Raw genomic sequence first — 22,955 nt, 5'->3', positions numbered from 1 at the left:
AGTGACCTCCCTCTATGTGTGGTGAATTTTGGATCTTGTAGGAACTTTTGTTTTGCACGTAGGGTAAAAGCTGCTAAAGTGATCGCCTTTTATACAATGGAAAACTACATTTCCCAGAATGTATTTCGCCTTTCTCCTCTGCAATGTAGACTATGGCGTCTGGTGGCAAGTGTTAGAGAGGTCGCTTCTCACGTCAGGTAGATCATCAAATGGTGAGTTGCAAAGTATGTCATCCTCTGATCAACACTATATACTTTTTCGCTGTGCTGACAACTACTGCCAGCTGTATATTAAATGTTGGGTGTAATTAAGTACATGTACACGGCTATGGTGATCTAATATCTCAGACGACACAATGTTTATCTGGTTGGTTATGCCCCTATCGGTTTATACTTAACACAGTTGAAAACTATCAAGACGTGATATTGTAGTCGTTCATCGTCTGCCTATTTGATATACGTAATTGTTTTGTGTAGAACCAGGGTGGTAACATTCATTTAATCAACGGTTTCATGAAAATATAATCCCCAGGTTTGAAGATCTCCATCCCAATTCACATTCTGTGTCATAATGGAGTGTGTCAGTGTAAAGGATGACAGACCTTTGCACGAGCTGAGGTTTGACGCTGCTGTCAAAGTGATACAAAGTTTACCCCCCAACGGTGATGTTTGTCTTCTACATTATAGATTATACATGTGTGCTTAAAGCAGTGCTCATAGTATTGACAGAACGAGTCCCAGAGGACATTGTTGCTATCTAGCTGTATCACTTGACTTATTTATTGTAATGTCTACCAGAATCGATTCTTATGCAGATATAAACTAGTGATCTACTGAACAGCATGGTCGGCCACTTACAACACGCTTACAAGGCTTAACCTAATTACCACACAAGCTAGTTTTGCAAAAGGAGATTTGCTCCACCAAAGCACAGAGCATACTGCATTCTCAAACAGAAAATCTATGCACGTGTCATGGAAAAAAGCAAGTTTGAATAATCAAATCTGATGTTTCCTTTTTAGGTTCCTTTCAACCCTCCAATGACATGATGCTCAAATTTTATAGTTATTACAAACAAGCCACAATAGGACCTTGCAAAATACCCCGCCCTGGGTTCTGGGACCCCGTGGGCAAAGCTAAATGGTGATTACATTTATATTCCTACTGTCTTTTTTTGGTTCAGCTAATACAGTGTAATTGCATGCCAATCCTGCAAGGTCTCAGTCTGGGGTCGACCTGGGACAAATGGAAGGATTTACCATTTGTCTATGCAATGGTCAATCCTTCCATTTCTGCCAGTGTTTGAAGTTGATCTCTGGACTTGTTGTGCTCGGGAGAAGAGATATGACATTTCACCTCTTGCCCACTAAGGGGGGTGGATGACTTTGCTTCTGGTTCTACAGCAATTGTAGATCTTTGAACAGCTTGATAGACTGAGGATAGATATGAATGGCATCAAAGCTCTGCTATCTGTTGATGGTTTAGATTAGGCAGATCACTACTTTTCTGAATCTACATGGCAATATCGCCACTCACTTCTTAACTATGTGGATCTGGGTCACAAGTGGATAGCGTTGATAACAAATTAAACAGTGACCTAAATCAAAATGGGCCAATGGCTGCTGTCGAATAGTTTAGTATGTATCCAAACAAAAACCCAAAGTGCAAAAACAGATAGTGTTTCAAAAAGCATCAAGATAATCTCATATTTCGACAGTTGTTGACCATGCTTGCAGTGTATAAGCCCTTGTTATCTCTCTGTAGGGATGCATGGAGTTCTCTTGAAGAGATGAGCAAGGAAGAAGCAATGAAAGGTTATGTTGATGAAATGAAACTTGTAAGTATTCCACCACAAATCAGGAATGACAGTGGTAGAGGGCACATCTCCCCTAACCCCCCCCCCCCCCCCAATTTACATCGCTGTAAATTAATACACACGGTACCCTTAACTGGTATATCTATACTTGCACACGTTTGTCTCATTATCGACAAGTAGCTGATGCAGTAGGATCATGTATTTGCAAACTTCCAGGGTTGTTTGTGTCTTTCCTCAGATCCTGGAGGGCATGCCCATCACGGACGAGGTGGAGCAGCTCCTCCAGGTAATGGGCCCGTTCTACGAGCTGGTGGACGAGAAGAAAAAGATCAGTCAGGTGTCAGACCTGACCACAGGTACAGTCACCAACCTGCCTCGTTTGCGTTGCCGACACGAGCTGTGCAATATTTTTTTTCACGTGTTGAACGAGTATGACTAATTCATTTACCTCTATTGCCATTTCACCTCTGTTTTACGCATAGCCCGTTTGACAAAGTTTGCTAGACAACTTGAAGGCAAGTGTGTAGTAGTCACCCTCAATGTAATTATGTATTAGTAATGTCTTGTGTTGTAGTTCAGTACAAATAACAGCTCCAGCCCCGTTTGAATTTAGGTGTATCACCTGATCCAGCTGTAGAGAGAGTTGAAACCCCTGTCTTTATGTGTTGTGAAATCCCAAACCCTCACAAAAATGTGCTTCATGTTAATGCAGTTTATGTCATAAATAGCACGGTTGGATTGTGCTATAGCATATTCATACATGGCACTTTACAAATGAACTACTACCATCACTCAGGTATGGATTTAATGGCTGAGGATGGCCTCACAGTTCTCTAAATGTGTGTTTTGTTTCCGTCTCAGGATTTGGGACGACGTTAGGTTCCAAGCCCTCTAAGAGCGTCACAATGAGCATCATCAGAACCATGGAGATGAACGGTACTTTGGAGACCCGACCAGCCAGGCTAGCTCCTCCAAACCATAACAACATATTGGAGATTGAGCAAAAGGCAGAGGAGATACAGGAAGACGACAATGATATCGATGAAGAGGATGAAGAGGAAGACGTTGAGATAAGGGAGTCGAAACAAGGTATGACAGTCACACACATGAACATCCCCAACATCAAAGTGTTAATAAATGCATTATAGAAAACAAGCAAGAAAGTGACCCTCAAATGTCCGTGAAATGTGTTTCAGACCAGAAAACTGCAGTCTGCCAGCTGAAGAAGAAGGGCTCTGCCAGGAAACCCAAGGTGCCTGGGTCTAACGGGAAGGTGGGGAACGGACTGGCCCAACAGACCAATGGCACCCACTCCTCCAAGTCTGCGCTGAACAGCGACGACTCTGAGGAGGGCCTCATCAGCGCCTCCCTGCTCCCTGAACTGCAGGTTAACGGGCACCACACAGGTGAGAAACACCAACTTTTCTGAAACAGTATTTGCCCTTTGCTTGGATCCTCATCCCCCTACCGAGATAAATGACCATTTTGAATCATGTTCATGTACGTGATTCAAAATGGATCCTGAAGGGAGTCTGTGGAGATTAGGACTTTGCCCACAGTGGCTTGGCGTTCTTGGGTATCCTTAAACATGTGATCCGATAAGCTGCTCAGCTTTATTCTCAGAGCCATGCCAACTCAGCGGTTCCCTTGGAACGGCCATAGAATCCTGTTACTTAAAGTAAAATATACCTTAAAACTGGTTCAACAAAGTTTTGTGTCATGAATCGTGGCCCTCTTGAATGGTTCTCTTCTCCATTTAGTATGCTGTACACTTTTTGTCACAGTGGCTATGGAAAAGGAAAAAGTTTTGTGAATGTGCGTTTCGTCGTCTCAGTGATACATTTAGTATTTGATCGGTTAGCCTTTGAATGCATTGATCTATGTGTCCCTGTCCGTGCCCGTAGATCCATGTGAAGATGTGTCTGGTCCCCATCATCTGGCGAGTGACTCCGACAGTGAGGTGTACTGTGACTCGATGGACCAGTTTGGTCTAGAAGAGGTAACACACAAACACACGCGAGAACACTTGTGTGACTGTGCATGTGTGTAGCATTTCAACTGTATGCTCTTCCAATGATTTGCGATTGCAATGATTGCAATTATTTGCTCCCAGGGCTCAGACGAGCAGATGAACTGCTCTCTGGATCTGGATGAGGGGGAGGAGGAGGAGGGGGAGAGCCACAGCCCTCTGTCCTCTCAGGAGGAGCCCCAGGCAGGGCTTGGGGCCCCCGGGGAGGAGCAGGACCTCCCAGAGGGCATGCAGTGTGGAGGGGAGGAACCGCACACAGGTGGAGCTGCTTCTCAGAGACAGAGACAAAGCACAGAGAGGCCTGATAACTCCCTAGTCAGGAGAAGCAGGGGTGAGGAAAGCCTGCTGTCTAAAATGTGCACCGCGTCTTGCTACTCTTACTGTCTCAAGTGTTTTTTCTAGAGATCCAGTGTTTTGTGTATAGAGTATCATGCATCTCATCTGTGGTTTGAATGGCTCGTGTAGGTTGGTTTCCTATTCCAAACGTGTGTTTACATCTCTGCTTACGTTCGGTTTATCAGCTTCCAGGTCGTCAAGCCAAAGTGCTGGTGCCCAGGGGCCCACGCAGGGCAGTGGAGGGGATGGGGACCGCTGGGGGACCGCTGGGCCTCCTGGGGGAAGCCTGAACGAGCAGATAGTGGTGGCTCTGGCCAGACTTCAGGAGGACATGCAGAGTGTTCTAGAGAGACTGCACACTCTAGAGGCTCTCACCGCCTCCCAGGTCAGTGTTTTGGGGTTTTCAAACACAAAATTAAAGGCTAAATTTAGGTTTTTTTTAATCGGTTATTGTAATATTAATCATTAGTTAACACGGTAAAGTATGTTTGATGTGAGTTTTCCACGTGTATTAGTTTTATTCATAACTGAAGCAGTGTTCACTCATAATTCATCTGGTTTTATCTCATAAAAGTAACTGTTTGATCTGTTCCCTAGGCAAGGTCATTGGCTTTATCTCCCAATTATACATCAACCCCAGCAAAAAAGAGCAGCAAGGTATTAGAGAATGGCACAATAATCTGACCAAAACAAGATACAGTATCTATTTTGTTACAATGCATTTATAAAAACAAGCTGTATTGTTTCAAATACATGTAGATTTGAGTGAAATCACATGGGATTGGGAGTATATCATTGTGCAGTTAAAACCCTTAATAGTGCCAGGTTCTTTAATGAAATCTCTTGTTTTTTCAGAAACCTTCCTGGTGGCCTTTCGATGTGTCTCCAAGCACAGTGGCCTTTGCAGTGTTATGGCCATTTGTGGTGCAGTGGCTTATACGTGTATACTTTCAACGTAGAAGAAGGTAACGATTACTATAACACCGTACAAAACATTAACAGTACATTAAATACAATTACAGTAAATAAAAGTACAATGAAAGTGGTGTCACCAATATAATAACAAATATTGTTTTGAAAATTCTGATATCACCTACAGACGAATCAACTGAGAAGTCTACTGGCCGAAACAGACAAGGGCGGAGGGATAGGAGATCTCTCTCTGTGTCTTTGATTGGCTAACGGCCATACCCCCCTTCTGCTCCACCCTTCAGCTCAGTAACTCCAGCTTTTGCACTATGAAGATGGCACTAGGAGGAGTGAGTGAGAGAATGCTTTTGGCACTAGAAAGTGAAATCAAAGAAAAATGTGAATGTATTGGATTGCATCTTACATAATCATCCAGGCTTTTAGAGATGATACTAGTACCGTACCGCGTTAGTCATTTCTTGGTTTGTGGGTGGATGTTTCGGAAAGGGAGATTTGTCCTTTGGAATGTGTCAGTGTTTATGTGTTGCTGTCAGTCACGTCTCCTTGTCTTTTATGTCTGTTGGTATGATCTGACATCACTGGAACTCAGCATCTGTACTCTAAGAGGCCGAAGGGAGTTTCCTACCATGTCCTGCAAACGCTAGCAACTGCAAAACCCAAACCATATCCATAATACTTGCTTTAGCAATGCTGCTGAGATATTTTACAAACTGTAGTATACAGTGAAATGTAATGGTATAATGGTATGGTGTGAGAGATGTCATTCTTAAAAAAACATTTTGATTTTTCTATAAAGTTGGTTGTCATATAACAACTTGAAAATGATATGAAGACATTGAAGGAGTTTTTATTACGTTTGAGAAGGTTAGTTTGTTTTCTTCTGTTCGACTGAACTAAACGTCAAAAAAGGTTCACCAATATTTCAGATCTGGATACATGTTTATTCTGGAATTTCAACAGTTTGTAATACTTTTTCAGAACAGTGATTGGTCTAGAACACATGGTAGGTCTGTGTGGGATGTGGTTCAGGGACAGGTTGGTTTGAGTTGCAGTTCGGTTCAGCTCCAAGTGAAACACTAGACTTTACAGACACAAATCCAATGCAACCAAAAGGATGAAAAATTACCATTTGGATTGTTGTCACTTATTGCCATTATTTGGTATTTCCTATCTGTTCAAATATATTTTTTTAATGTTTAAAAGTAGCAATGTCATTCAGTTTGTGTAAAATGACTCTCAATCTGCATATTTTGTCTGACTGAAATCACAATATCTTCCTTGTTTGTTTTTTATTAATTGTATAATAATATCTGTACAGTAATGAGATGTAAATTATAACTAAAATGCAATATTTGTATTGCATTATCCTGTATTAATGTAGTATATTACTAAATAAGGAAATTAATATATGTAACAAAGTTTGCATCGGCAATAGCACTGAATCTTTACAGAGCCTTTCATTTGTTTAAATAGATTCACCATTTACTCAAATCAAAGCTATACAATTATTTGCCTATGGGTGGACAGCTCTTTGCATGTAATTCAAGCCACAAATAAAGTTTTCATTAATGGTTTCAGGTGTAAATTCCCATGTATTAGACATCAGAGGTTATCAGAGGTTGTTTATGTTGTTTGAATAGGACGGCCTGCAGCTAAACAGCCCAGATATACCAAATGTAAATTGATAGTTTTCCACCTCTCCGCTTTACTATCCCCACATGAACATTATATACTGCCCTCACCTGCTCCATCATCCAGAATGAAAAAAAAACTCAAGTGTGTAAAACCCTTTTTTATTCATAGATTTTTATCACAGAACACAAAAAATCACACACGCAAACAGAATTTTCTACAGTTTAACCAGACAATGGCAGTGTTACCACATTGATTTGGGCACAAACAAAAGTGCATAAAAGCAGTGAGGAATGGGCAGCACACCAATTGGACAATTCACACACACAAATTATATATCATTTATATATAATGATTTATTTAATTTATAAAAACTCACTAAAATATTGGTAGTGGATGAGTTTTCAAGATTTGTATCTAGTAAGATAAGATTTGTGTGTTTGAACCTACCAACTGAACCCAGAGACGGCTAGGTGCTGTGCGTTGTTCCTTGCGTCAAAGTATGACGTGTCCGTTTCATTGTCCGGTTGGGGAATGAAGGTCATGGCCTGGTCTTGGAGGTTGTCCCAGTCCAAGCCCATAAACAGAGCGTGGTCCTTCAGTCCTGGTGGACAATCGTAAAACAAAGCCTGTTTCAAAACATATCTCAGGTCAACTGAGCGTGACAACCATTTGTTTACAACCGTTCCAGGTATGAGCATAGACACAGAATCATGGCACAGTTCATACTGAAACACCGGGCCTCACCTTTGAGGCCGGCACGTTTGTTCTGGTCCATGGTCAAGAGAATCTCGATGGCGTTCCTGGAATTGGGAGACAGCTCCTCGTCTCCGTCGGGCCACGGGATGTCTAAGACGGTCAAAGGGGATGAATAAGTGTGACGTGAACAAACCAAAGTTCAATTCATATATCGCGAGACGCAGACATAGCACACCTCTGTTGAGGATATTCTGGAAGACCAGCTGAGGTGTTTCGTCGTTGAAGGGGGGGACGCCGGTGAGGAACTCAAACAGACACACGCCCAGAGCCCACCAGTCCACCATGAAGTCTGAGGAGGGAATGAACACTTACTCGCTGGCTCCATTCAGTCCCATAACCGACATACATCTCAGTCACAGACTGGGTCAAATCGGATGTAGTTCATGTATTCATATTCGTAGTTCATGATGTAGCGTGAAACTCCATAATGCCATATTTAACTTGAAAGGGTTTTTCAAGCATCACAATCATGGCGGTTCTTACCATGCGGTATTCCCAATAGCAGCTCTGGGGCCAGGTAGTCTGGAGTTCCAAGAATTGGGACGCCTTCAGCAGGTACCACGCCTCTCCTGACACTCTTAGGAGTCCTGAAGGGAGTGTGGGATGGCGTCATCGCCTGTGGGGTCTGAGGATTAAAAAATACAAATAATTACTGGATCAGGTACAGTGGTATCAATAGTGATGCTAGGGAACATGAAATGAGTGCATTCACCTTTACATTGGCGTGTAATGGAGGTTGACACGTCTTACATTTTGGTTTAAAGCGACTTAAACAGTGAATCTAGGAATCTCGACCAAGGAAATGGTCAATCCCGCCAATTCTCCTGCATGTACCTGGTAGATGGAGCTATTGGAGCTGGGCCTTTTCTGTACTGGTGTTACAGCGGCAGGAAAGCTGTGGTGGGAGGCCAAGGTGGACATATCCATGGCCTCCACAGACCCCAGGCTGAGGCGAGAGTTCCAGGAAACGTTGGACCGGTTGATGGAGCTGCAGTAGCTTCGGAACGCGACGACATTCCTGGGCTTGAGGAACGAGGATGATTTTGCCGCGCTGCCCGGTAGCTCGTGGACTCGGTCGAGAAAGGAGCGCTTGGATTCTCCAGTCTGGAAAAGACAGTCTCCGGGTCTTGGCGTTCTAACTCGGGAGAGAATGGGCGTCTCGGGCATTTGGGCCAGAGCTGCGATGTTGTTCTCTAGTTCTTCAGATGATGTTGAACGCAGGTCTTTGGCACACTGGCGGGGCTGCAGCGTGTCAGGACAGCTGCTGATGAGAGACATTTCATGATGAGACCCATCAGAGTCATGGCTCAAGTTATGCTGTTGATGGTCAACCAATGAGGTTGCGACGTTCGCGTCGGTCGCTTCCCTGGTATCCTCATCTTCCCCAGGCTCCTCCAACTCACAAAGGAGGTTTTTCTCCACAACAACAGAGCTCTGACTTTTGGCTGCCTGTCCTTCAACCATTCCACATGCCTGACTCCCGGAACTTCCTTCTTTTAGCTGAACTGTAGAAAACAAGCCAGTCAAACCAGTGCGGAACTTCAAATCTTCCTCCAGGATCTCGTAGCACCTCTTGTATTCTGCATCCTTCTTCTTGGCATGAGCCCCCATTTGTTCTGGGCTTTTATCAACCTCCTCAAAACCCCTTTTCACAGACAGATTTCCCATTGGTTGTTTCCCTGCGAGACAATGGCTGTCAGCCCCACATACATTGGCACTTGTTGGTTGATAGAGTTCAGTCTTCTGGGAAAGGGCAGGGGGCTCCGCATCGATGAACTGCAGCTTCTTTCCCGCCATAGTGTCAATTTTGATTTTGTTGGACAGGTCTCCGGTGATGGAAAACGTGCGTCCTTTGTCGGTCTTGGCATTCAAGTCACGGCTGTCCATCGATGCGAGGGTAGAGAGACGGTGCACTTCAGAGGACTCCTTTCCTCCTGAGGAGGTGGTAGTTGCTCTGCTCCCATTCTGACTGTATAGATGTGCGAGGTTCTCCTTCTCCTAGAGAACCAATCACAATTTTATTTTTATCACCTGTAATGTATTTATGCATAAATTAACTAGGAGAGAATCAAATTTACTGACAGTATCAGCTATTAACAAGACAAATCATTTGCATTGACAAATCTCAACTGCCTAGTGTACAGTGACAATAAAGTAATCTCTCTACTCTTGTATTAGTCTCTAACCTGTTCAAATTCCCATAGAGGGCTGACACCATTCTCTTCAGCAGTGGGGGAAGGGAACAGGCATGACTGGCTGCTGCCCACGCTCTCAAACCTCCTCCTGCTCTTCAGCAGTCTGGGGGTCAGGCTCCTGGCCAGGATGGATGGGCTGAACACACCACTGTTGTGCCCTGGACACACACACACACACACACACACGGGTTCAAGTGGACAGTGGTCAGAGAGATGTCATGGTATTTTATAAATGCTACAGAGGGATTGGGAAATAAATCCACACCCCAGCAAACAAGATATGCATTATCAAAAGGATCTAGAAGCTTTTCACCATGTCAATAATCCGGTCTACAGGAAACAGGTTTTCAGTAATGTATCTTGGACCTAATCAGTCTCTCGTCTTTTCTGACAAACAAAAACCTGAACCACAAGGTTTGTTTCTGTCAAGGTAGACTCGTTGGTCGGGATCATATGATAGAGTGACTTACCTAAATTCCGCATGGGGCCTACAGGGGAATATGGATGCTCTTTCTTCTTCCTCATCATGGGCGAGCAAAAAGAGCTATTCCGTTGTTCCATTTTCTCACAGGACACGGGACTGAACACCAACTCACTGCTGCAATGCTTGCCCTCCACGGCAGGTGTATTCTGATATTAACAAAATACACTAAAAGTCATTAAGATGCTTACTCTGGCAGCAAGAATCAAATATCTCAGATATACACGTCTGGCTTTAAGCAAGTTTACTCACAAATCCAAGGGAGCTTATCAAGGATAAGACTTGGCCAGGGGTGCGGAAATAATCTTCCTTCTGCTTGATCAGTGAAGGGGTTGTCAGGATATCAACCAGGTTTATTTCTGGGGAAATAATAAGATAAAAGACAACATTTCATAGAGAAAAAAACTCAACACTGACCTTTTAGTGAATTTGAGACAGGTTAGGGGTCATTTAATTATAATACCTCTTTCAAGTTTGACTTTGGAAAGGCCGAAATCTGTTAGTTTGATGTGGCCTTCATTAGATACAAGCATATTGTCTGGCTTCAGATCCCTAGATGGGTAAACAGATTGCAAGACTGATATTAACAATGTGAAACACAGAGAACATCTCCACACAATAGCATTGAAACGTTGCAGCACCTGTGGATTATTCCATGACGGTGAAGGTAGTCTAAAGCTAGCGCCACCTCTGAGACGTATTTCACAGACATGTCCTCATCGAAATATCCATAAACATGGAGAAGAGATTTCACATCGCCACCAATGAGGTATTCCATTACCTGTGGGTGAATAAGAATGGTGCGTTAAAAACGAATGTCATAATATTGTTATTTATTACGATTACACGGCCCTATAGTCTGAAATGTTACGCTGTCATGGATTCACACACCAGATACACTTTGGTCGCTGTCTGAAGGGAGTAGAACAAGTGAACGACAAAGGGACTTTTGCTGAGTGCCAATGCATTTCTCTCCGCTTTCATCTGGTTCGTCATATTTTTGTCAACCATGTCTGCTTTTTTCATCACCTGAAAGAAAACAAAACATATTTAGTTCAATGCATTTTAGTTGCCACGGTAGACCACTATCAAGGCAGCTAGCTAGCGCGAGCTAGAGACCTCACTAACATTCATTGCAATCAAACACTATGACGTGATGAATTACTTAGTTTACCTTAATTGCATATAATCTTGGATTGCATTTCTTTCTTGCGAGATAAACCTTTCCAAAAGCACCGCGGCTAATAGGTTTTAAAACAACGAAGTCTTCAATTGACGGAGGCTTTGGAACTTCGAACGAATTTCCATCTGTGCAAGAAGCGGGAGCACCAGATCTATCACTGGAGTCCATTCTGCTTGTTAGAATCCTGTCCGTTGTGGATTAAAAAATTATATGACTGTGTATAGTATACATGTATGCATAATATTTAATCGACCCACAGAAAACTATTCATTTACGTGAGACACAACTATGTGGTTGTATCTCTACTTGCTTTGCTTTACTGTCACTACACCAATGCACGGTTTGTTTTGAAAATTTGAAATCCGTTCCTTCGGTTGTGGGGTCCTACGTCGCATATGTTTCGTCACGAGATTGGTTTGGCAACAACAGGTGCGTTCGACTTCATGCAGCGCCGGCGTCGCCGGCGTCGCCTGCAGCCGCCTGCAGCCCGGCTGAGTTGAAGCAGCCAATGGCACTCTCAGCTTCAAGGCAGCCGGCTGTCGGCGCCACCTGTGCTGCATGAAGTCGAATATACCTATTAATACGACTAGGCCAATTTTAGGTAAATATGATTTTGAGTAACAATTATGTCAAAAACCTGAACATTACATTGATCGTTTGAAAAACCTTTGTTTTAGGAACAATTTTATTGTCCAATTGTGGTTGTCTGTGGTTGGTTGACTTTAACACATTTTACACATTTCAGATGGTGTGAGTTATTTGTAAAACATTTACACTTTTTTTATTCATTGTAAACTGGCATTACACTATTAGGTAGGTTAATATATTGTAAATATGGTTAATTCATTTTGAACCTGGCAACCACAAGAACAGGCTCTGACAAGAATACGTAAGCGATTAAACCGGTAGCAATAATTTCGTATCTTACGTCACTTTGTAGGTTTGTTGACCTTTCGTGAAGCCATTTTCGGGGAGAAGTTCCTGTTGAGTAACAAGAGAAAAACAAAAGGACAGTAGTCAGGAATTGGCACATTTAGTTACTTAGAGGGTCTGTTTTCACACACCAACCCCCTCTGAATAGCTTCCAATCTGATTACTTTTTGCTGGAATAATGTTTTCGCTCACGACAACGTTCCAGCCACAGGTACAGTAAAGGCCGGCCGGCAGGACACAATGTTCCAGTTCCAGTTACTGTAGCTGCCTACATTAATGTATTGTTGCTGATCACACTGATTTCAATCAGCCATTTAGATATTGTGACGTTGTCTCAACAACGCAAGTGTTTTATACTCATCTAGATAGCTAGCTACAATTATTCGTTCTCTTTAGGTGTCTGGATAATATTAGCTAAAATAAATTCTTGTTAACCCTATTTGGCTAGCTATAGCTAGCTTCTGTAGGTTATCTAGCTTGCCTGGTGTGTTGGAAAGAAACTTTGGTTATGTAAGAGAGGTCATACGTTATGTATCAGATCTTAGCTAGCACTATCGTATTATCTATTTGGCTTGTTGTGGTGGTGGTCCAAAACAATAACAATCCGTCCAATGCGCTGTGTCGTGCCCGCTTGCTGCTTACAGACTTTGAATAAAACAGAAGCCACTGATAACAAAACTCTTACTACAATAGCGATTACTGTCTTTACGTTTGCATCATATATGCGCTGACCAGTGTTTGCCTACTATCTAGTGTTATCAATGTTTTAGTTTGTCAGTTAAGCATTTTTCTGTCATTTTCCCAACTTACAGCCATCTCATTATTTATCTCTGTCTCCCATACTGCGTCCTAGGTAACCGTTCCCCTGAGTCAACTTATCAATGCCTTCCATTCCTTGAAGAGCGCCGCTAGCTCTGGAGCCACTGCTTCTGTCCACAAGCCACAGAAAGACCTTTGTCAAGAGCAGGAGCAATTGTTTAAAGAGGTAAGAATACTTTAAACTAACTTTAGAGACATACTCCATGGGACAGTAGTTCTTACTGAGTCATAACTGAACTAACCGCAGTCACAATATAAATTAGTAAGTTCAGCTCTGTTTGTCTGGTTTGGTGTGTCACTGAAACCATATTCACTGCAAGTGCAACTAACTTTACCTCTGATACAAGTAGCCACTGGGCCACCAGCCTGTCTAGAATTGTATGCAACTTTGCTCAATAGCTTGCAACATTCAACCTGACACCTGAGACTGTGTCCACTTTTCAAATATTTGTTGTAATTGTTAAGATCCCCACATCACTCGTGGCCCATGAAGTTAAGCTTGCAGGTAAAACATTATCTCCATTCATTTCACTGTATGACCGTAAAGGTAATTCTAGCATTCATTTAATACCGTGTGTGCAATTACAGCATCACAGAACAGAAGTAACATGTAGAATACACACTATAACAGGAAGGAATACAAGGAAGGTTGATACAGGGACAGTAATAACAGTGTGGAGCCACAAGCTCAGAGTTCCATGAGCTCAAATATTTATAGCACTAAACAACATGCAGACCTAGCACACTGTAGGCTTAGGATCTGTGTGTGACTGGGACCAAAGCCAGGCAATCGTCTCAGCTATTTCAGAGTCTCAGGATCGCAGTTGCACCTAAACCCAACACTTTTTTAAATGGCAGGTTGAGTGTAGTCATAAAGCATGGTGATTGGTCTCACTGGCCTTAGGTGTTGAACAAGGGCCTATAATGTGATGCCCTTTTAACACATTCTTGCAGCGTATGTGTATTTATTTAGCAGGCCCTTTTCATCCCAAGCGGCGTACCTACAGGCGTTTGAACCTGGCGCCTCTTGATCTATAGTCAGATGCTCTAACCACTAAGCGATACCCTAGCGGTCCCAACTCTGTTGTTGTTGTTGTGCGTGTGCAGCCCAGCGTAAGCCTGCGGGACCTGGGTCTGTCGGAGCTGGGGGTGGGTCAGCTGGATGAGCTGGTCTGCAGGTTACTGCCCTCTCTCAGGCCTGGGGACACTCCCCCCGCTTCAGTCTGGAGGACGTCTCATGTCTCCTCCGACTCCTTCTTCCACAACAAATATGGTGAGGGCCTTACCTTTTTGTGGAGTTGGGGGGGGGGGGGGGGGGATTGGACTGTTTATTTAATTTGAATGTGTATCAGCCTTGGTACAGTGTTTTAAGTTGTGGAAACCTGTAATTGCTACTTAATTTGTCTGGTTTGTATTTGTGGTGTGCAGTTAAAGAGTTGTTAGTTACCAGGCTAATGGAATAAGTATCCGTACAATCGCTCTTTGGGTTAAAATCACCATGGATTGCCACGAGGACGGGTAATGCACATCGCGAGTAAACTGTCGCAATGTGTACATCCTTCTGTAGGATTCACACATGGCAGACTGGGAGGGTCTGCTCGGCCAATATTCCACAGACAGAACCACAGGCCGTTACAAACTGTCATCTCAGAGCTCCAGTTCTCTCAAGGTGAGGAATGAAGCATATACAAGGTCCCGTTGAGATGTTACAGCTCGACGTGAAGTTTGACAATAGCTTATTTTGCTGATCTGTATGATGCAATCCGCTCTACTGCAGTGTGGATCCAGAACCGGGGCTTTAAGACTCTACGGACCAAAAGCAGTAGGATGGAGTCTGGTTACGAAGGCCCGGGAGAACCAGATGGCCACACTCCAACCTTCTTGAAGGTCAGCCCAGCAATGTGTCCCTCTACAGGCCGCATAACTTCCCTCCAAACCCCAAGCGGACAGGCTAGCAGTCAGTCTAACCTCTGTATCTCTTTTGAGTTGATCTTGAACACACTTGTTTTATGAACATAAAAAAGCGGTGATAGCCAACGGTTACTTAGGGCATTTGTAGCATAACATGGTTTCAGAGTGTGTTTCATGGGGTAATTGTTTTCCTTTGCCTGGGGGGCTATACAGTAGGGAACGTGAGGAGAGGAAGGGAAAGTACTTTCTTTTTCAAGGCATCTTGTTATCTTCTTGTTACGTATGCAGTTGCTCTGTTGTACTATGCACAAGGCTGTTTTCAACAGTTTTTACCCAAAATGCTTTGACATCCGGCAAGGTACTTCACATTTAATAAGGCCTTGTTATGTCTTGTGACCTGACTGAACCACATTAATCCCATTGTGTTTTTTTTTTCTTCAACCCCCTCCTTTTCTTTCTTTGTCACATAACATTACTCAATCACGCTTGCTCTCTGACATGGGCACACACACACACATACACACAGGGTCTTCTCATGAGGGAAAAGGGAGCAGAGGCAGAAAGTCTTGACCAGGTGATAAAGCAGAAGAACCTTCCAGAAAACCAGCAAGATGCCTTCAAGACAGGCTTCACTGAAGGCTTCATGCGGTCTCAGGCTTTCACCCGGAAGACACAAGGCAATCACATTTCATCCCTTAAGCTGTTATAGCCCACTTCTATGACGAATGAAAGGGTCAACGAGTAAAAGCATGTTGTATTCACAACGTTGTAGCACTCAGGTTTTTAGCTTTTTTCTTTTTTTACCACAGCGTCTTCAAAGGCATTGTTAATGCTGTTCTGTCATAACGTGGTTTTGTAATCTCTTTATAAAACCACTCGCAGTTCCCCCAATATGCCACACAGTGGGGCTGCTGAGTTGAGTTTCCTCCCTGCCAGCCCCATGTGACTGGCCTGTCTTGTGTTGACAGATTCGCTGAAGAGGACCAGGTTGATTCTGCTGGTCCTCTTCCTGGTGGGAGTCTACGGCCTGTCAAGATCCCCGTTTCTATCGGGTAAAGGCTCCTTTTCTGATACCGGTTTGTTTCTGTTTTCTATTCATTCTTATGCTTGCACGAATAACCCTACATTCACACCAGAGAAGAGAATGACAAGATCGATGAGTAGATATTTAGCCACAGTGGAAGAGTGGATACGCTAATACAAGACTTACTTTGTTCCACTCATGTAGACTAGGTTATTATGTGGATCCTTGTAGTGAAATCTGTTGAAATTAAATGGTTGTCTTGTTGTGCTAGTGAGTACTGTTGCTTAAAGCATGGGGGTCCATGTCATGGTTCGAGGGATATTGTACTGTTTCAAAGTGTGCAGTTCTTAACACAAGATGACATGTCAGTGAACCTGTTAACTGACGCTAATGATGATTGGGACAGATGATTGTGTCAGTTTCCCAGTGTTTCTCATCAGACTGTGTCACTGTGTGTTGGCGCAGTGAGGTTCCGCGCTACGTCCGGGCTGGACTCTGCCGTGGACCCCGTCCAGATGAAGAACGTGACGTTCGAGCACGTCAAAGGAGTGGAGGAGGCCAAGAACGAACTCCAGGATGTGGTCGAGTTCCTCAGGAACCCCCAGAAGTTCACCGTTCTGGGAGGAAAGCTACCAAAAGGTAGCTCCAGTTTGAACCCTATGTATTTTTGTCTACCTACGTCACTGCGGTTCATTTTCTCTGTTTCAGTGAATGAAAAGCATATCCCCGCTCTCATATTGTAGACCCTTTTTTATCCATCGGGAAAATGTCCATCCATTCACCTTCATGGGTTGGTGAAGTGTTATCTGGTGTGCCGCCTGTCCCTGCTCAGGTATCCTGCTGGTGGGCCCCCCAGGCACGGGTAAGACCCTCCTGGCTCGCGCTGTGGCCGGGGAGGCCGACGTGCCCTTCTACTACGCCTCCGGCTCCGAGTTCGACGAGATGTTCGTGGGCGTTGGAGCCAGTCGCATCAGGAACCTCTTCAGTGAGTTCCAGAGTCAAAACCATTTTTTTGTGTGTGTGGGGGGGGGGGGGGGGGGGGGGGGGGTGTTTGCTTGTTCTGTGAAAGGAACTGTACGTTTCAACCTGTATGGCTCTCGCTTAGCCACTCCTCAATTGGGGTCCGTGAAAGGGGACATTTTGAGCGATGACGACGTAACCCGCAGCCTCGTGTCTCCTTCTGTTTGTCTTGTAGAGGAGGCCAAAGCCAGTGCCCCCTGTGTGATCTTCATAGACGAGCTGGACAGTGTGGGGGGGAAGAGGATCGAGTCTCCCATGCACCCCTACTCCAGACAGACCATCAACCAGCTGCTGGCAGAGATGGATGGGTGCGTCCGTCCAGTGCCTGAGAACAAATGGCAATCTGTTGGCTTGTATTTGTCAAGCCTTGCAATTCATTCAAATTATATTTTGATAGCCCTTTTTTTTTTTACAAGCAGTTACAGAGGGCTTCAGATACGCTCATAGAACTACACTTAAACACTCAGGAAGTTGTAAACATGACATTTACAATGTTCTTGGATTGTGTGGCCTTGTTATAAACATTTGAATACTTTGCAGGTTCAAAACAAACGAAGGGGTCATCGTCATCGGAGCCACCAACTTCGCAGAGGCATTGGACAAGTACGTTTTTACAGTTTGAAGCCAAACGCTTTCATTCAGTCCTCATCCGACTTGAGGCTTTATCCTCTGGTTGGGATAAACTTGACGGGTTGCCAAGTCTTAAAGGTTCAAAAGGTTATTTTCCCTCGCTCTAAGAATGTACGATTTTAACAGCTCAGCTTGGCAGAACTTCTCATTGCATGTCTAGCTCCTCGTGGTTATTCCGAAATGTGTAATGACCATTCAGGCATGCAGGTAGTCAGTGGTAGATGTAAAGGGGAACTGTGTTGTTACACAATGTTGCGCACTGATCCACTTCTATGTGAAATCGACTGAGATCTCTTTTCCACGTGAGGTTTTAGTTACAAAGTTTGAACGATGGTGCAGGTGACCATGGGGACAACTCTTGAGGTTGTGAACACCATCTCTTCCTTAATCTGCATCCCTCTCCCCCTCCCTTCCCTCTCTGTGGTTGTCAGTGCTCTGGTCAGGCCTGGCAGGTTTGACATGCAGGTGACCGTGCCCCGCCCTGACGTGAAGGGACGCACGGAGATCATCAACTGGTACCTGACCAAGATCAAAGTGGATCCTGGTAGGTAACCTCCAATCACAGAGCCCGGTCAGCGGAACCCCCATAGTACCCGATACTCCCAAAACAAACGTTTGATGTGCAGCAGAGTGTAAACCGATACGTGAAAACGCTTCCTCGCGGGAGGAAACTGGAGCGAGCCGAAGCTGCCCGGACACCTGATCCTGGGGGTCTTACTGAGAGAGCCGTCAGTGGTGGGCCGTGGAGTCGCTCACAGGCGGCCCTCTGTTTTGTGCTTCAGCGGTGGAGGCGGAGATCATCGCCCGGGGCACGGTGGGGTTCTCGGGGGCAGAGCTGGAGAACCTGGTGAACCAGGCAGCGCTGAAGGCAGCCATGGACGGCAAGGACTTGGTCACCATGAAGGAACTGGAGTTCGCCAAGGACAAGATCCTCATGGGTTAGAGTGGGCTCTCGCGTGCGCACACACGCACTCACACCCGAATACTCACACACACATTCACAGACTCACACACTGACTCACACTGACACACACACACACACACAGACTCACTCTCTCACACACTCACACACACACATAGACTCTCACACTCTGCCTAAGCTCTATCTGCAGAACATGTGCGATGGATTAACGACAGGGTATAACTTTTTAATTCAAGTGCATGTCTGCTTTGCAGGTAATTATCCCAGAATACTTTTGGTGGTCTAAGATTTATACCAGGGCACAATTTTTCCAGGCAGTACTAATGATGGATGGATGAATCAGATAATTGTTTGACCTCCTCCAGGAGCTATAATTTGGAACTGTCATTCAATTGGGAATCAGAATTTGCAGTGCAGTGAAATGAAACTTTTTGTGGTCCTCATCTAGACCGTAACAGTAACACAATATCCAGGATTCTCAGTGGGATATTTCATACTGACACTTTGCCTGGTTGTCTTTTTCATGCTCCAGGTCCTGAGCGAAGGAGTGTGGAGATCGATAAGAAGAACAAGACCATCACAGCCTACCACGAGTCCGGCCACGCCATCGTGGCCTACTACACCAAGGACGCCATGCCCATCAACAAGGCCACCATCATGCCCCGAGGACCCACGCTGGGACATGTGAGAAGTCCCCCGTCATCACAGCCCTTCTGTCCTGTGTCTTAACAACAAGGCCCACTCGTCCCCTGTTGTCGTATTTCTCTCTCACCCTCTCTCTCTCTCACCCTCTCTCTCTCTCACCCTCTCTCTCTCACCCCATCTCTCTCTCTCGCTCTCTCTCTCCCCCTCCCTCCTCAGGTCTCCATGCTCCCAGAGAACGACCGCTGGAGCGAGACGCGAGCACAGCTCCTCGCCCAGATGGACGTCAGCATGGGCGGCCGCGTGGCCGAGGAGCTCATCTTCGGAGACGATTACATCACCACGGGTGAGGAGACTGGGCCAGTGGGGAGACTGGGCCAGTGGGGAGACTGGGCCAGTGGGGAGACTGGGCCAGTGGAAAGACTGGGCCAGTGGGGAGAGTGGGCCAGTGGGGAGAGTGGGCCAGTGGGGAGACTGGGCCAGTGGGAGACTGGGCCAGTGGGAAGACTGGGCCAGTGGGAGAGTGGGCCAGTGGGGAGACTGGGCCAGTGGGAGAGTGGGCCAGTGGGAGAGTGGGCCAGTGGGAGAGTGGGCCAGTGGGAGACTGGGCCAGTGAGAGACTGGGCCAGTGGGAGAGTGGGCCAGTGGGGAGACTGGGAGAGTGGGCCAGTGGGAAGACTGGGCCAGTGGGAGAGTGGGCCAGTGGGAAGACTGAGCCAGTGGGAGACTGGGCCAGTGGGAGAGTGGGCCAGTGGGAAGACAGGGCCAGTGGGAGACTGGGCCAGTGGGAGAGTGGGCCAGTGGGGAGACTGGGCCAGTGGGAGAGTGGGCCAGTGGGAGAGTGGGCCAGTGGGAGAGTGGGCCAGTGGGAAGACTGGGCCAGTGGGAGACTGGGCCAGTGGGAGAGTGGGCCAGTGGGGAGACTGGGCCAGTGGGAGACTGGGCCAGTGGGAGAGTGGGCCAGTGGGAGAGTGGGCCAGTGGGAGAGTGGGCCAGTGGGAGAGTGGGCCAGTGGGAGAGTGGGCCAGTGGGAAGACTGGGCCAGTGGGAGACTGGGCCAGTGGGAGAGTGGGCCAGTGGGGAGACTGGGCCAGTGGGAGAGTGGGCCAGTGGGAAGACTGAGCCAGTGGGGAGACTGGGCCAGTGGGAAGACTGAGCCAGTGGGGAGACTGAGCCAGTGGGGAGACTGGGCCAGTGGGAAGACAACCGTATTGATCGCGTATCGTGATGAGGGTGCTGCTCCGTGGTAGAGGATTTGACTGTAGATCAAGGGATTGCAGGTTCAAATCCTCCCCCCTGCACTGGGTGTCGCTTTGGATCAAATCTGCTCAATCAATGTTTTATTTATTTAGTCCATTTATTTATGCTGTGAAGGAAGATCACATTTGGATCAGCAGAATCGTTCAACGTGTTGAACCTCAAGCTTTCTCTTTTGCATTGTAGGAGCTTCAAGTGACTTTGACGGAGCAACCAGAATTGCTAAAATGATGGTGACCAGATTTGGAATGAGTGACAAGGTATGACTTCCTCCTTTTGGATGTTGCAAAAATGTTGGATTTTAAATCTGTCAATACGACCTGGGATGAGGTTTAACATGCAACAATTGCAATGGCTTTACCCTGGTGACCCACGACACAAAGCTAGCGTTTGCTGCCGAGCAGAAATTCCATTCTTAGGCTTTTCCATGTGGTTGGAGGGATCTCATGGCCAGCTTGTGTTTGAGCCACCACATTCCAGACTTCCTCCACCTTAATCTCTCCTTCTGCCCTGAATTCAGACTCAACCCTGAGAGATCTGCTCTCCCAAGTTGCCTGACATTTTGCCGCAAATTGATAAACAAGCAAATGTATCAGCTCCCTTTTCAGGGTCCTTTTACCATAATGCCCTCTAAAAATTGTCTTTGTACAGTTACCACAGTTGTTGATATTTAACCCACACTGTCCATAATAGGACTGTGTTTATGTTTACATGAGATGTTTTGTCTCAATGCACTTTTCTTTCGTTTGCTCCTAATCTGGCAACCCAGACCTCTTGGACTGCTCTGAGCTGCTGTTGTGTAAGAGGTCCGGTGTGTCTCTAAACCTCACTGTTTGTGTTCTGCCTCTTTCAGCTTGGGGTCATGACCTACGCTGACCTGACCAAACAGAGTCCCGAGACGCAGGCCGCCATCGAACAGGAAGTCAGGGTCCTTCTTAAGGTAGCCCCCCCCCCCCATCTCTCTCAAGATTTCTGTCAATCTCTCAAGATCATCTCAACCGTCTTTTGCATTTTGTTTAGTATTTTCTTTGTTTTCCAAGTGTTTTATTCCTCTGTCTCTGAACAGGACTCGTATGAGCGGGCTAAAAACATCCTGAAGACCTACAGTGATGAGCACAAGAAGCTGGCCGACGCGCTGCTGACTTATGAAACATTAGACGCCAAAGAGATCAAGCTGGTTGTGGAGGGCAAGACTCTGGACCCAAGATGAATCAGTGGCTGATAGGGACTCTGAGACAGACGTGGTCTGCTGGAAATACCAACCAATGGAAAGGCTTTGTAGGTCACAGATTCTTATTTTGTTGTCATACTCCCCCTTTTACACAAAATGCAAATGAATTTGTGTTTTTGGCCACATCTTTCCTATTGGATGCCATTTAAGAGACTGCACAAATCCATGGGAAAACAAAATGAGCATAAGCCATCATGGCTTCTGCAGCGCAATGTCAAATTAGTTTTCTGCAACAGTTCTGTAAATAAAATCTCCTATATTTGGTATGTTATCAAAGTTATGAGGAAAAACAGTTTGCTGCAAATCATTTCTGGCCCTAGTATTTGATGAATGATTAATTGCTTCATAGTTGTTTTTTTCTGATGGATGAAATCCTCAGTATTTTATCGTAGGTGTACAAAAAAATGAATTAAGAACTGTACAACCTTAATGTACATTAAGAAAGTACCTACAGAATGTCTGTATTCATGTTCTGTCCCCAGTCCGATTCATATGTGAATTGTGGAGATCGGCAGAACGTTCAGCTCAGACCTATTATTCGTTTTCATTTACAGTTTTAATTTATTCATGTGTGCTGATTTTCCAAATAGAAGAAGACCTTCTCGTATTCTAAGTTGAAGTGAAAATGTATATACTGTACTGACATTGTGTGTAAGGAAACTGAATACCATGATTTGATCTGTTTCTCTATTGGAAAGAGGCTCAAATAAAACGTATTCAAAAGTGACTTTGTTTTAATTGACATGTATGTTGTATGACAGTATTATGTAGACTGTGTGTGTGTGTAACCTCAGAAAGAACAACGGTCACTGATCAATTGTGATCTAAAGAGACAATGACCCTCCACTGACAGTTGTGTCCAGTTTCACAACAGTAATGGACGGAAATAGACAAAATGATCCATTGTGTCTTCAAAGGAACCATACCCTGTTGTTAAGGTTAATTGCATGGACATTTAAACCTGCCATTAGCTGAGTTAGGCAATTGCTAGCGTGGCTCTCAAAGAACTGGCTATTGTTCAGGAATCTGCTCCTCCTTTGTTTTCAAGGGTCTTATAGAGATCTGTGGAGAGGTTTGGATTTATAAAGAAGAGCTCTTGTCACCACAAGCACAAGAAGAGACCAAATCCTGGGCTCTTATCAGGAACGACTGAAAATATACGGACAACATTTTCCTTCAGATAATTTGTCCTAACGGAGATTAAAA

The 22,955-nt window shown here is 45.1% G+C and overlaps 3 protein-coding genes across 6 annotated transcripts; 2 read left to right on the top strand and 1 right to left on the bottom strand.

The window, feature by feature from the left end:
- Window positions 1-106: 106 nt before the first annotated feature.
- On the top strand, window positions 107-6,684 carry acbd5a (acyl-CoA binding domain containing 5a). 2 transcript variants are annotated; one of them, XM_084703303.1, is made up of 13 exons: window positions 107-212; window positions 532-661; window positions 1,022-1,142; window positions 1,764-1,836; window positions 2,054-2,171; window positions 2,677-2,904; window positions 3,012-3,221; window positions 3,720-3,814; window positions 3,929-4,175; window positions 4,366-4,565; window positions 4,778-4,837; window positions 5,036-5,145; window positions 5,280-6,684. In XM_084703303.1, exons 2-13 carry the CDS (start codon window positions 571-573, stop codon window positions 5,290-5,292), a joined length of 1,566 nt encoding a protein of 521 aa, XP_084559429.1. In that variant the 5' UTR covers window positions 107-212; window positions 532-570; the 3' UTR covers window positions 5,293-6,684. The 2 variants fall into 2 exon arrangements, with proteins under 2 accessions (XP_084559429.1, XP_084559430.1); XM_084703304.1 differs by having other exon boundaries at window positions 148-224.
- A 203-nt stretch (window positions 6,685-6,887) lies between these two features.
- Window positions 6,888-11,756, bottom strand: mastl (microtubule associated serine/threonine kinase-like). Of its 2 annotated transcripts, none has more exons than XM_084703302.1 (12): window positions 11,352-11,756; window positions 11,069-11,206; window positions 10,819-10,958; window positions 10,641-10,729; window positions 10,430-10,536; window positions 10,167-10,326; window positions 9,688-9,854; window positions 8,336-9,499; window positions 7,985-8,126; window positions 7,677-7,790; window positions 7,490-7,591; window positions 6,888-7,371 (listed from the first exon to the last, which is right to left on the bottom strand). In XM_084703302.1, the coding sequence occupies exons 1-12, from the start codon at window positions 11,526-11,528 to the stop codon at window positions 7,259-7,261; spliced, it is 2,613 nt and encodes an 870-aa protein (XP_084559428.1). In that variant the 5' UTR covers window positions 11,529-11,756; the 3' UTR covers window positions 6,888-7,258. The 2 variants fall into 2 exon arrangements, with proteins under 2 accessions (XP_084559428.1, XP_084559427.1); XM_084703301.1 differs by having other exon boundaries at window positions 6,888-7,346.
- A 537-nt stretch (window positions 11,757-12,293) lies between these two features.
- Window positions 12,294-22,476, top strand: LOC146275103 (ATP-dependent zinc metalloprotease YME1L1-like). Of its 2 annotated transcripts, none has more exons than XM_084703394.1 (18): window positions 12,294-12,504; window positions 13,147-13,278; window positions 14,220-14,385; window positions 14,680-14,781; window positions 14,890-14,999; window positions 15,550-15,700; window positions 15,992-16,075; window positions 16,513-16,686; window positions 16,880-17,032; window positions 17,243-17,375; window positions 17,608-17,670; window positions 18,129-18,241; window positions 18,480-18,635; window positions 19,152-19,303; window positions 19,481-19,607; window positions 20,705-20,778; window positions 21,372-21,458; window positions 21,585-22,476. In XM_084703394.1, exons 1-18 carry the CDS (start codon window positions 12,472-12,474, stop codon window positions 21,726-21,728), a joined length of 2,154 nt encoding a protein of 717 aa, XP_084559520.1. In that variant the 5' UTR covers window positions 12,294-12,471; the 3' UTR covers window positions 21,729-22,476. The 2 variants fall into 2 exon arrangements, with proteins under 2 accessions (XP_084559520.1, XP_084559519.1); XM_084703393.1 differs by having other exon boundaries at window positions 15,992-16,099.
- The last annotated feature ends 479 nt before the right edge of the window (window positions 22,477-22,955 follow it).

This window comes from Hypomesus nipponensis, chromosome 8 (genome assembly GCF_054491055.1).
Source record: "Hypomesus nipponensis isolate SF chromosome 8, ASM5449105v1, whole genome shotgun sequence".
Lineage (NCBI taxonomy): Eukaryota > Metazoa > Chordata > Actinopteri > Osmeriformes > Osmeridae > Hypomesus > Hypomesus nipponensis.
Note: the sequence above shows the minus strand (reverse complement) of the source record. Positions and strands in the feature narration are given on the sequence as shown.

What these genes read in the sequence shown, in the direction of transcription:
- acbd5a (XM_084703303.1), top strand. Translation starts at nt 571, where the DNA reads ATGGAGTGTGTCAGTGTAAAGGATGACAGACCTTTGCACGAGCTGAGG. An exon ending in CCCGTGGGCAAAGCTAAATG is followed by an intron (nt 1,143 to 1,763) that starts GTGATTACATTT and finishes ATCTCTCTGTAG; the next exon opens with GGATGCATGGAGTTCTCTTG. An exon ending in CCTAGTCAGGAGAAGCAGGG is followed by an intron (nt 4,176 to 4,365) that starts GTGAGGAAAGCC and finishes TCGGTTTATCAG; the next exon opens with CTTCCAGGTCGTCAAGCCAA.
- mastl (XM_084703301.1), bottom strand. Translation starts at nt 11,528, where the DNA reads ATGGACTCCAGTGATAGATCTGGTGCTCCCGCTTCTTGCACAGATGGA. An exon ending in GCTATTGGGAATACCGCATG is followed by an intron (nt 7,791 to 7,984) that starts GTAAGAACCGCC and finishes TTCCCTCCTCAG; the next exon opens with ACTTCATGGTGGACTGGTGG. An exon ending in CAAACGTGCCGGCCTCAAAG is followed by an intron (nt 7,347 to 7,489) that starts GTGAGGCCCGGT and finishes ATTGTCCACCAG; the next exon opens with GACTGAAGGACCACGCTCTG.
- LOC146275103 (XM_084703393.1), top strand. Translation starts at nt 12,472, where the DNA reads ATGTTTTCGCTCACGACAACGTTCCAGCCACAG. An exon ending in CGACAACGTTCCAGCCACAG is followed by an intron (nt 12,505 to 13,146) that starts GTACAGTAAAGG and finishes ACTGCGTCCTAG; the next exon opens with GTAACCGTTCCCCTGAGTCA. An exon ending in CTGCTGGCAGAGATGGATGG is followed by an intron (nt 17,376 to 17,607) that starts GTGCGTCCGTCC and finishes AATACTTTGCAG; the next exon opens with GTTCAAAACAAACGAAGGGG.